Genomic DNA, 12908 nt, shown 5'->3' on the forward strand with positions numbered 1-12908 from the left:
TTTTAAAGGGAACTCTATTTTTTATGTAAAAATAGAGATTAGTTGTAGAGTTCATTTTTACATTGAGTTTTAACTATCTAAATCGTCTATTTTTTAAGTCTACATTCCTAAATCATACTTGTAAAAAATCAATTCAATCCTAAACAACTTACTCATTAGATTGTCAATATGAAATTTTAATATTTTTAGAACACAGTGTACAAAAATTTATTTGAGCTCAATTAGATGTCTCAAATATTTTTTTTATTTAATTAATATGTTACAAGTATGATCATAAAATACAACTTGTAAAATAGACGTTTCGAATTATTAAAATTAGATATAGAATGTGCCCCACGACTAGTTCCGATTTCTAAAAAAAATATGAATCTATTCAGAGAATGAGTATTGTTGATACACAAAACCGAAGGGGTCTTGGAACAACGTAAATCCGATCGTGAATCTGCAAGAAAGTAAATAACACAAGATGTATCGTGGTTCACCCCAATGTTTGGGCTACGTCCACACTAATATTGTATTTCTGAGGGAGATAGCTCTGAATATGAGAGTGAGAGCTTTGAGAGGATGAGGGGGCTTAAGGCCTAAGAATTGGTCTCTCCCAATTGTAAGGGTGAAGAGTCCCTTTTATAGAATAAGGGCTCCTCACTTATTACATATTTGCCCCTTCCTTTATTACATAATTACATTTAAGTACCCCGAGTATTTATACGAGATCTAAATACGGAGGCCCTAAGTATGGTACAAACGGTAGTCCCCTAAGTCTTCAGTCAAGAGAGTCTTTTGGCTGGAGACTTGAAATTCAGTCCATATGTGGGCCGAAGTAACTAGATGTCATCTAGGACTGATACTCGATATGAGACGGTGTTCAATTTGAAATGATGCTTAACTAGAAGTAGCACATGTTGCGAGGTTGCTTGACTTGTGGCTTATGTTGCCTTGGTTGGCTCGGCTTGTGGCGTTGAAGGTGAGGGAGTCCATTTTATAGAATAAGGGCTCGCTCCTCAATACATAAATGATGGGCTAGAGTTAATGCTCTCGGCGAGACGGTTGCTCCGTGGGCGGCGATGCTCTCTAATGAAGGTGAGGGAGTCCCTTTTATAGGGCTCGCCCCTCAATACATAAGTGATGGGCTAGAGTTGATGCTCGCGGCGAGGCGGTTGCTCTCTAATGAAAGTGAGGAAGTCTCTTTTATAGAATAAGGGCTCGCTCCTCAGTACATAAATAATGAGCTAAGTCCCCCAAGTATTTTTCATGAGGCCCAGTTGAGGCCCAATATATGGTGTATAGTGTAGTCCCCCAAGTCTTTGGTCAATAGAGTCTGTTGGCTGGAGACTTCAAATTGAATCCATGTATGGGCTGAATTGGCGGTTGTTCGGAGGCAGTATTTGTATACCTTGCACTAAAGCTTTGTAGGTGAAGCTTTGCAAGTGAAGCTTTGCAGCTGGAGCTCTGTAAACGAAGCTTTTGAAGTTAGAGCTTTTGTAAACGAAGCTTTTGAAGCTGGAGCTCTGTAAATGAAGCTTTTGAAGCTAGAGCTTTTGTAAATGAAACTTTCGAAGCTAAAGCTTTGTAAATGAAGCTTTTGAAGCTAGAGCTCTGTAAATGAAGCTTTTGAAGCTAGAGCTCTGTAAATGAAGCTTTTGAAGTTGATTGACATGAGTGATACTCATAAATGTTTATGTTGATTGACATGAGTGATGCTTATGGATGTTGACATGAGTGATGCTCATGAATGTTGACATGAGTGATGCTTATGAATGTTTATGTATGATTGATATGAGTAATGCTCATGAATGTTTATGTATGATTGATATGAGTAATACTCATGTATAATTTGAAGTACTGGGCGTACTTTTGATCACCTGGTTGGTGATAATAGCGGCATGCTGTGGAATAATTTTGGAGTACTGGGCATACTTTTGATCACCTGGTTGGTGATAATAGCGGCAGGCTGCCGAATAATTTGGAGTATTGGGCGTACTTTTGATCACCTGGTTGGTGATAATAGCGCCGGGGTGCCGAATAATTTTTTGTAGTACTGGGCGTACTTTTGGTCACCTGGTTGGTGATAATAGCGGCAGGGTGCCGAATAATGTTTTGTAGTACTGGACATACTTTTGGTCACCTGGTTGGTGCTATTTTGGGCTTATGGGCCTTCACCCTCCACATAACATTCCAGCCCATTTATTTTAGGCTTTGCCATTTTTTTTTAATTTTTAATTTTTTTATTACCCTCTGATGGTGTTATATAGATGTCTCTAAAATATAAGAAAAAATAAATTACATCATTAAAAAATAAATCCGACTCTCAGCTCAATGGGTCACGCCCATAATGTCATCACCACCGCAATTATGTCTGCTTCTTCTTTTGCTTTTTGCTTTTCTGCTTTGCTTGATCTCCCCGCTCTAATGGGACTCACATCTTTTCTGCTTTTTCTTTGGCATCAGCTACGGACCTCCTTTTCCTTTTTCTTTGTTTTTCTTTGTTTTTATCTTATTTCTTTTGGCATATGGCAGACAACACAAAGGAGAATAATAACAGAAATATTGTAAGAAAGCTTGTCTTCTTCCTGTTTTCCACTGCAACTCTCTCTGTCTCTGTCTCTACGTGGCCAGAGATCTGGCTTCCACTTGAAAAGCTTGGACCAGAAGTATTTATAGATCAACTTAATTGCATCCAGATGATCAGTAAACTGAGGCCGCTCCATCGTGTAGAGCTCGGAGAGCTGGTGGCCGACCTTTCCTTATCAGGTAATATTCTTGGCCTTAACAATGATGACTGGGCATTGCACATGGTTCGCACAGAAGTTGCTTACACTTCCTAGAAACATCCTTTTATTAAGCCAAAAGCCCTAGACCCCATGATAAGCAAATCAGCATGCAAATTCTCAACAGCTTTACCAATTTTCTCCTTAGGATCCCCAACAACCACCTGGGTTTTCACATTCACCTTCTTGTATAAAAAAGCAAATATTCTCAGAAAAATTCAAAACTTACGCCAATCTTCCCCGCAGTCTTATCACTCATGCTAGATACACACTCAAATGCCAAACGAAGAAGAGAGGTTGGATGATTGGAGGATGTGAGAAATGAGAGGCTCGAATTTAATGAATGAGTAAAGTGTTGGGAGGCGGAAAAAGATGGAGCGCACGAGATTGCAGAGGAAGAAGAAGAAATGAGTCGATGACAGAGAGCGACGAACGTGTGTCTAAAATACGAGGAAAATCATTGCTTACCACTTCATTCAACACAAGCCTAACGAACTCAGCAGTAATCTTCTCATTCAATCGCGAACCGCTCATGCTCTGCTCTTCCTTCTTTGTATTTGTTTGAAACTGGACATGAGCAGCAAAGAACCTGACTTTACTGCTGAAATCAGCTGGTCTACCATGAAGGATCAAATGTGGGATTTCTGAGACGCATGCTTTCGAATGTGTAGCAGTCGGGTTGATTAAAGAAGATTGTGGGATTTCTGAGACGCATGTTTTCTAAGACCCATTATTCACCCCCACAAATTGCATTCTTGAACTCAATAGCTGCTGGGACTATTTGCAATGAGCAATTACCCCCTCGATTGAGCTTTCAAACTCTCAATTTGCACTCGTACTTCACTTCAGCAATTGCAAATCTGAGAACCCACTTGAGCTGAAGGAGAAAGAAAATCACAAAGAAACCAGTAGCCGTATTCCTAAATGGAAAATATATTGGAGATATCCGAATGAATATCAACGAGCGGAAGGTCTTGGGTCGGGGCAGCTGCATCTGGTTTTGCATGCCTTACAATATTCTTGAGAACACCGTCATCCCTAGATAAATCAATTGCATCAGTCATGGCTGCAGCACTTGCAATCTTCAACTTTCCGTTTCGACTCGATATAGGAGCTTCAAAAAGGAGTGAAGCGATTAGGTTGTCGGGTTAAAACGGGGATGAACTCGGAGATCCAGTGGACGGACTCGGAGATCCAGTGGGCGGTGAAGGTTGTAGAATCCTTCGATCTGTAGCATTTTCCAGCGTGTTCAGCGACAGAGCTTCGGTGCTTTTGTTTTATCAGACACATGGTGGCGATGGTGCTTCTCTACTCGCCTCTCTATTATTTTGGTTTCTCACTCAAATATTCTTTCTTCTGGCACTTTTCGTTTGCTCAAAGGGACTGGGTTTTTTGTGATTTTGCAGATTCACGGCGGAGGTGAAAAAAAATAAAAGAGAACCGACATAACTTTTTGTATCGTTTCCCACAGACGGCGCCAAATGTTGATGCACAAAATCGGAGGGGTCTTGGAACAATGTAAATCCGACCATGAATCTGCAAGAAAGTAAATAACATAAGATGTATTGTGGTTCACCCCAATGTTTGGGCTACGTCCACACTGATATTGTATTTCTAAGGGAGAGAGAGCTCTGAATATGAGAGTGAGAGCTTTGAGATGATAAGGGGGCTTAAGGCCTAAGAATTGGCCTAAGAATTGGCCTCTCCTAATTGTGAGGGTGAGGAGTCCCTTTTATAGAATAAGGTTTCCTCACTTATTACATATTTGCCACTTCCTTTATTACATAATTACATTTAAGTCCCTCGAGTATTTATACGAGATCTAAATACGGAGGCCCAAAGTATGGTACAAACAAGTATGTTCACTATTACATAGTCACTATCAAACGTATAAGTAATTTATATGCTTGATCTACAAAATTCTTATCAGTAACCAATATGTATTATTCTTTTTTTGTTTTTTTTTAACAAACAGTATTATCTACATTAAGGGAACAGGGTGGGCTTAGCCTCACAATGAGCTAGCAATAATATGGTTCAAATTTTCCTTTGGCGATAATCGAACCTAAGACCTCTCACTTATAATATGTATTATTCTAGTTTTTTGTTTTACAGTATTATGTCTATATCAATGTATTAAAAGTGTTTATACCATATTTAGGGCCTCGTATTTAGATCTCGTACAAATACTCAGGAGACTTAAAGGAAGAGGGAAATATGTAATAAGTGAGGAGTCCTTATTTTATAAAAGGACCTCTCACCCTCACAATTAGGACATGCCAATTCCTAGGCCCTCTCACCCCCTCTCAAAGCTCTCACTCTCAGAGCTCTCTCTCCCTTAGATAAATACATAATCAGTGTGGATGTAGTCCAAACCTTGGGGTGAACCACGATACATCTTATGTTATTTACATTACTTACAGATTCACGGTCGGATTTATGTTGTTCCAAGACCTCCGATTTTGTGCATTAACATTTGGCGCCATCTGTGGGAAACGACACCAAAAGTTATATCGGTTCTCTCTCAATTTTTCATACCTCCATCATGAATCTGCAGAAACCAGGAACCAAAGTCACTGCAAAACCAATCTCTAAAAAATGCAGAAATGAAGACTCTCTTTCTAGCTCTTCCAATCTCTGTCTTTCTCTCTCTAGACTCTCTTTTTCTCTCTCTCTCTTCAGTTTACAAAGCTCACCTTTTTAAGCCTCAGAAATCAGAGTTTCACTTCCTCCGCCGTTGCCATCATCCTTCAACAAAACCTCAAAACTAAGCCCAAATTGGAATAGAGCATCTGGGTATTGTCTCCATGCTCTCCGACCCATCGTCTTCATGGCCGCCAGCTCCAGGCCTGGCGTTTCTTCTGCCCCACAACACATATCGATGGCAGAGGTCACTTCCTTCCACCTCCACGACCCAGATGACAAGCCTCCCCATCTCACCTACCGCACCTGCCCCGACTTCGACCTCTTCCTCTACACTTTCTCCGTCTACTCTCAAGCCATCAAGACAACGCAGGGCTACAACTAGTCAACGCTCGACACCGTCTCCGTCTCGACAATTCTTGGAACAAAAAAGAGAGGAAGAGTAAAAAATGGGTTCTTTAGATCTTACGCTCTAAAGCTTGTTTCTTTTTCGTTGGGTTCGTTTCTCCTTTGCCATTTTTTTTATCCGTGGGGAATCCAGGCTTGCGCTTTCTCCTCTTGAAGGCTGGCACTGCTGAGTATTGCCGTCAATCTAAGAAAATTCAAGGGGAAAAAACAGCAACGCTAGTCATGTCGATCGCAGCAACTCAGTACACTGGTTCCAAGCCTAGAACTGGTTTCGGAAGCAAAACCAACAGCAGGAACAAGAACAACGTCAGCCAGGAATCAACTACCAAACGGTCTGGTGGCGTTTCCTACTCAGGCACCCGGGTTAAGTTCTCGATTCGATGGAAAGGTTGAGAGAAATCCTGCTGAGCTTGAGTTTGAGGAACGTCTAGCAGCAGTCATAAGTTGTGTACGAAATTCAGTTCAGCACTTAAGCAGAAGAAGGTAGTGGAGAAAGAGAAGTTTGGGCCAATTGACTATGATGCACCTGTTGAGTTGGAGAAAACGGATAAAAAATAAAATAAAATAAAAATTTGGACTCGGTGCACCGACTAGTCAAGTTCTCCTTATTCGCCACCTCCGTAAACAGTAAGTCCTCAAGGGTGTAGTAGAAATTCGGGGTGTCCATTCAGAGATGTCACATTGGATGTACTCGATAGGGTGGTCAGTGTTCCAGTTGGGGTAAGGACGGCGCGCGACGTCGTAGACCTTTCATGGGCCGCCAGGGTTGTCGGAGAGAATGAGGATCTTGGCAAGGCTGTTGCCAACTATGTTGGTGACGCCGATCACGAGACCCACGCTCTGAGGAGTTCGCGGCAGTTCCTCTTCATCGATTAGAGAGCATCAGAGGCAAGAAGACTGCTCGTTACGACATTCGAACAGTAAATATGGTGAAAACCTTTTCTGGGGCAGTGGTCGAGATTGGAAGCCGGGTGACGCAGTTGCAGCATGGGGGCAAGAGAAAAGTTAATTACTATAATTATAGGACGAATTCCTGTGCTCAAAACAAAGATTGCTAGCATTATACTCAGATGGTTTGAACCAGAGCAGTGGAAGATCGAGCACCACGTTCGGGACCCAGTTAGCTTCTGATTTTTGATAGGTCCGAAGGTCCGAAGAGACCCCGACAACAACGTATGATATCATGTGTTTCATTGCTATATCCTGTAAAGTTCACTATGGTTCCTGCACAAGAACAGGAACTTGAATCATTTCCTAACACTAGTGAATCAGGAGGTTCAAAGGTCTGCAACAGCCTTGGGATATGTCGGTCATTGGTGTCAACGAAGCATGTGGATTCCCTCTCTTTCTAGATGGCCAGGACAGAACGAGGCATGTGGAGTTTCCCTTTACTCGAGTGTTTTGATGGGCACGAGGAGTGAGAATAAATGGGCATGACCAGGCTGTCCAAGAAAAACAAGCAGGTGAAGAGACAGAGAGAGTGGGAAACAAAAGCATAAAGCAAAAGAGAAAAGAGAAAGTAAAAGCAAACATAATTGCGGTGGTAATGGCATGCAGAAAAAGGATTTATGGGCGTGACCCATTGAGCAGAGGGTCGGATTTATTTTTGAATGATGTAATTTATTTTTCGTATCGTTCGCAGACATCTGTATAAACCCCATCAGAGGGTAAAAAAAAAAGAAAAAGGGCAAAGCCCAAAATAAATGGGCTGGAATGTTGTGTGGAGGGCGAAGGCCCATAAGCCCAAAATAGCTTAAACCAAGCGATTAAAAGTACGCCGAGTACTCCACAATTATTCGGCAACCTGTCGCTATTACCACCAACCAGGTGATCAAAAGTACGCCTAGTACTCCACAATTATTTGGCAACCTGCTGTTATTACCACCAACCAGGTGATCAAAAGTACGCCCAGTACTCCACAATTATTCGACAACCTGCCGCTATTACCACCAACCAGGTGATCAAAAATACGCCCAGTACTTCAAATTATACATGAGCATTACTTATGTCAATCATACATAAACATTCATGAGCATCACTCATATCAATCATACATAAACATTCATGAGCATCACTCATGTCAACATCCATGAGCATCACTCATGTCAATCAACATAAACATTCATGAGCATCACTTATGTTAATCAGCTTCAAAAGCTTCATTTACAGAGCTCTAGCTTCAAAGCTTCATCTACAAAAGCTCTAGCTTTAAAAGCTTCATTTACAGAGCTCTAGCTTCAAAAGCTTCATTTACAAAAGCTCTAGCTTCAAAAGCTTCATTTACAGAGCTCCAGCTTCAAAGCTTCACTTGCAAAGCTTCACCTACAAAGCTTCAGTGCAGAGTATACAAATACCGCATCTGAACAACCGCCACTTCGGCCCACACATAGATTCAATTTAAAGTCTCCAGCCAACAGACTCTATTAACCGAAGACTTGGGAGACTACATTATATACCACATATTGGGCCTCAACTGTGCCTCATGAAAAATACTTAAGAGACTCTAGCCCATCATTCATGTATTGAGGAGCGAGTCCTTATTCTATAAAATGGACTCTTTCACCACTATTAGAGAGCATCAACTCTAGTCCATTATTCATGTACTGAGGAGCGAGCCCTTATTTTATAAAAGGGACTCCCTCACCTCCATTAGAGAGCAACGCCGCCAGCTGAGCAACCGCTTCGCCGCGAGTATTACTTCAAACCCATCACTTATGTATTGAGGAGCAAACCCTTATTCTATAAAAGAGACTCCCTCACCACCATTAGAGAGCATCGCCGCCTACTGAGCAACCGCCTTACCGCAAGCATCACTCTAGCCCATCATTTATGTATTGAGAAGCGAGCTCTTATTCTATAAAAGGGACTCCCTCACCTTCAACGCCACAAGCCGGGCCAACCAAGGCAACATAAGCCACGAGCCGAGCAGCCTTGCAGCATATGCTACTTCTAGTTGAGCATCATTTCAGATTAAGCACCGCCTCATATCAAGCATCAGTTCAAGACAACATCTAGTTACTTCGGCCCATATATGGACTGAATTTCAAGTCTCCAGCCAAAAGACTCTCTTGACTAAAGACTTGGGGGACTACTGTTTATACCATATTTAGGGCCTCGTATTTAGATCTCGTACAAATACTTGGGGGACTTAAATGTAATTATGTGATAAAGGAATGGGCAAATATGTAATAAGTGGGGAGTCCTTATTCTATAAAATGATCCCTCACCCTCACAATTAGGAGATGCTAATTCCTAGGCCCTCTCACCCCCTCTCAAAGCTCTCACTCTCAGAGCTCTCTCCCTCAGATAAATATATATTCATTGTGGACGTAGCCCAAACCTTAGGATGAACCACGATACATCTTGTGTTATTTACATTACTTGCAGATTCACGGTTGGATTTACATTGTTTCAAGACCTCCGATTTTGTGCATCAACAAAGTTGATCGTCCCATCTACGATCTATCTTTCTCCAAATAGGCATATATTTTTTCTCCACTTTGTTAACATTGCTCGCAATTTTCTCTTTTGCAGCATCCATCAACTCATATATAAAACCCATGGGAGGTCTCTCCTCCGAATCAACCTCTCTCAAAACACAAACAAGAGGAAGAACACCCTTAATGCAAAAGGAAACTCGACCTCAAAACTCACGATCATGTAACACATGATGCTTAGCCAACTTTGCTTCATGGGATTTTGCATAGGTACGTTCCGACCATTCTTGAGAGGCAAACAAAGCAACAAGATTATCCTTTTGCTTTTGTAAGCTTTGTAGTGTAAGGAAAGAAGTGGCAAACCTAGTGATCGCCGAACGAAGAATTTTTGAATTGTTGGTATATTTTCTCATCAAAGCTAGTACCCATTAATGCTCATATAGATACTTTGAAATACACCTAGCACGTTTGAGTGTGTCATCAAACCATGCCATCTTAGAAATATCTTTTAGCATCAAATCAATGCAATGAGCCGCACATGGAGTCCACCACACCTTCTCTTTCCTCTCCATAAGTTTTGCCCCGACATTCTTGTAGTTCGAAGCACTGTCGGATATAACTTGAACCACATTCTCCTCCCCAGCTTCTTGAATAACATCATCCAAATAGCCATACAGCAAATCTCCATTCTTAATAGAGGCCGATGCATGAATTGATTTCAAGAACCAAGTACCTTGCGGGCTATTGACAAGAAAGTTGATTAAACACCTACTCTTGCCATCCGACCATCCATCCGACATAATAGTGCATCCATATCTCTTCCAAGCCTTTTGATATTCTTTCATCATAGTTTGTACATCCTCAACTTCTTCTTTGAGCATCCAAGTTCTATATTCTTGGCTTGTAAGAGCATTAAAGCCGGGACCAAAAATGGATACCAATTTCATTGCATTAACATAATGTTCATTGTTTGCCGCATTGAATGGAATGGCACTAGTGTAGAACCATCGCGCAAGTGCTCGGGATGCTTGTCTTCTTTCCTCTTTTTTGAAAAGTGTATTCAATGTGGCTTGACGAGCTTCCGATGTAACATACCTATCAAGTGGTCCTCTTGACCTAGGTGGTAGAAAAGAACCGGTTTGTTGTGAATGTGTGGCACTCACACTCCCATTCCCACTCCTACTACTTACATATGGTGTCCTTGTTGTGCCCATATCAACACTTTCACTTTCTTCTCCACCACCACGACACAACTCATGGCTAGCTTTCCTCTTTTCTTTAGTTCCCATAACATTAGCAAAGCATTCTTCCTTCACATTTGGTGGGAACTTTTTACAACTTATCATTCCTCCTGAACTTACACCACCCAAGTGATGTAATTTAGAAATTGAACCCGTGCATTTGTGGTTACAAAAAACACAATATAAGTGCTTGGTGATAGGATCCAAATCTTTCGTCCATTGCCAAGCAAAATCTTTCTTAGAAGAAGAAGCCATATTCTTCAATGCCCTAAACAATAAACATTTGATTCATGGATACAATTAATGAACCAACAATTTATCAATTTACATACCAACAATTTCCAAAACCGCACACAAACGGTTAACAAACGGTTTGTGCAAGTAGTGGAGCAAAATATTCAATTAATTAACATTATCGTGACAAACCCCAACCTAAAAGTACTTAATTACTTGTTTGTCTATTTATTAACCCCTCTATTTATTAACCCCTTATGTCTATTTATTAACCCCTTCTGTTTTCTATCTAATACCGACCAGTACCAACTAATACCTGTAACCTATCTAATGCCCCTCTATTTATTAACCCACTAGTGCATTGCACGTGTGGTGCAGCTGGTGCCTAACCTTCATATTCATTTTCTGTCTATTTATTAACCCACTAATACATGAATAGATAAATCATAAACCTATTCAGCTTCAGATTCATTTTCTGAACCTATCCTAACCTGAAAACTAAATCCCTAACTTTTTCAGATTTTCAGAAACCCTAACCTTTGGGATCTTGCTGACGGTGGCGTCGCGACCGGTGCTGCTCCAAGCGGCGGCGTCGCGACCTGTTCTGGGCTTCTGGCGCATGGGAGAAGAAGCAAGGCTGGTGCACGAGAGAAGAAGCAAGAAGGCAGAGGCAGAAAAAGGCGATCGAAGGTATGGAGGATGTTTAAAACTGAAAATCCTTACCCAAACGGCGTCGTTTTGGGTTTGGATGTTTTTATTTTATTTTATTTTTTTTTAAAAGGAACAGACAAGGCGCATGGACACCTTAAGGCGCGCCTCCGCCTCCTCGTCTCCGACGAAGCATTTCGCCTACTCCAGCAAAATAGAGGCGTTTGCCTCACCACCCAGCCTCAAGGGCGCCCTAGGCGCGTCCCGAGGTGAGTTCTTTAAAACATTGGTCTATATATAGGCTCTTTATGCAAAGGGATCCCCATTTTTTGAAAAAAAAAATAGGGATTAGGTGTGGGGCCCACTCCACATCGAATTTCAACGATTTAAGCCGTCTATTTGTAAGTCTCGATTCATAGATCATCATTGCAAAAATTCAATTCAATCTAAAACCATTTGCCTAATTAATTATCAAGATTAAATTTTATTGTTTCTTATATAACAAAGTATTCGTTCATTACTTTGAACCCAATTAAATGTCTTAAACATTTACGAATTGGCTAATATTTTGCAAGGATGATCTATGAGGTACAATTTGAAAAATAAACGGTTCGAATTATTAAAGTTCGATATGATGTAGACCCCCAACTAATCCTTATTAAAAAAAAAGTAGGAATCCCTTTCGGCTTATACAGCTAAATAGATTGCAGCTAAACCTAATTTAAGAAGACGCAAATATTTTACATGTATTTCTTCAATGCATGGGTTGTAAAGCGTGCAATACAAACTCAAACAAAATCGTTACATGCAGCCAATATTCTGTTATTTTGTGTCCCCACCCCATCTGTTACACGGACCAACATGTACGCTTATGATTTCACGTTTCAAACTCAAATAAAATCGTTTTGCATGCAAACAATTGTGTGTTCTTTGGCCTACGATTCAAGGTATATGGACCCCGTTGTTGCACTATTTCATACCATATCGAAGTGTGATACATTGCTTGCTTTTCAATTTTGACTCGCTATTTCTATATTTATATGAAGAGAAATGCTAATATTCTTTTAAAAATGGAAATCTCCGTTACCTCATGTTTTCAACGGAATTCTTATGTCAAGATTATAAAATAATGTAAAAAAAAAATGATGAAAAGTACCATTTTGAGTCATCTTAACATTTCTTTTATATAAATTATTACTCACCGACAACGTCTGGGCAAACTACACTACTACATGCATGCATCTTGCCACGCATCAAAGTAAGGATCGGTAACTTTTTCGATTTAACGATTTTTTTTTATGTTACAAAGAACAATTAAAAGAGAAAGATGTTGGTCATTCATAGCCACGTTGTGCATGCATGTCAATGATCATCGTCTAATAATTTTCAAATACAAACCTCCAATGCGGTAAATGCTTTGAAAAGTCTCTTGTCAGTAATTTAATTAACTCATGACACATTTAAAAGATAAGAATTTTAATTATTCTGATTCTTGAATGAGTTTGTTGACCGTAAGAAGTATGAGGTAT

The 12908-nt window shown here is 40.6% G+C and overlaps 1 protein-coding gene across 1 annotated transcript; it reads right to left on the reverse strand.

Annotated features, from left to right (window-relative positions):
• Positions 1 to 9684: 9684 nt before the first annotated feature.
• LOC126587475 (uncharacterized) lies at positions 9685 to 10602 on the reverse strand. Its single transcript, XM_050252557.1, has one exon. It carries the CDS (start codon positions 10600 to 10602, stop codon positions 9685 to 9687), a length of 918 nt encoding a protein of 305 aa, XP_050108514.1.
• Positions 10603 to 12908: the final 2306 nt, after the last annotated feature.

This window comes from Malus sylvestris, chromosome 10 (assembly GCF_916048215.2).
Source record: "Malus sylvestris chromosome 10, drMalSylv7.2, whole genome shotgun sequence".
NCBI lineage: Eukaryota > Viridiplantae > Streptophyta > Magnoliopsida > Rosales > Rosaceae > Malus > Malus sylvestris.

What these genes read in the sequence shown, in the direction of transcription:
- LOC126587475 (XM_050252557.1), bottom strand. Translation starts at nt 10,602, where the DNA reads ATGATAAGTTGTAAAAAGTTCCCACCAAATGTGAAGGAAGAATGCTTT.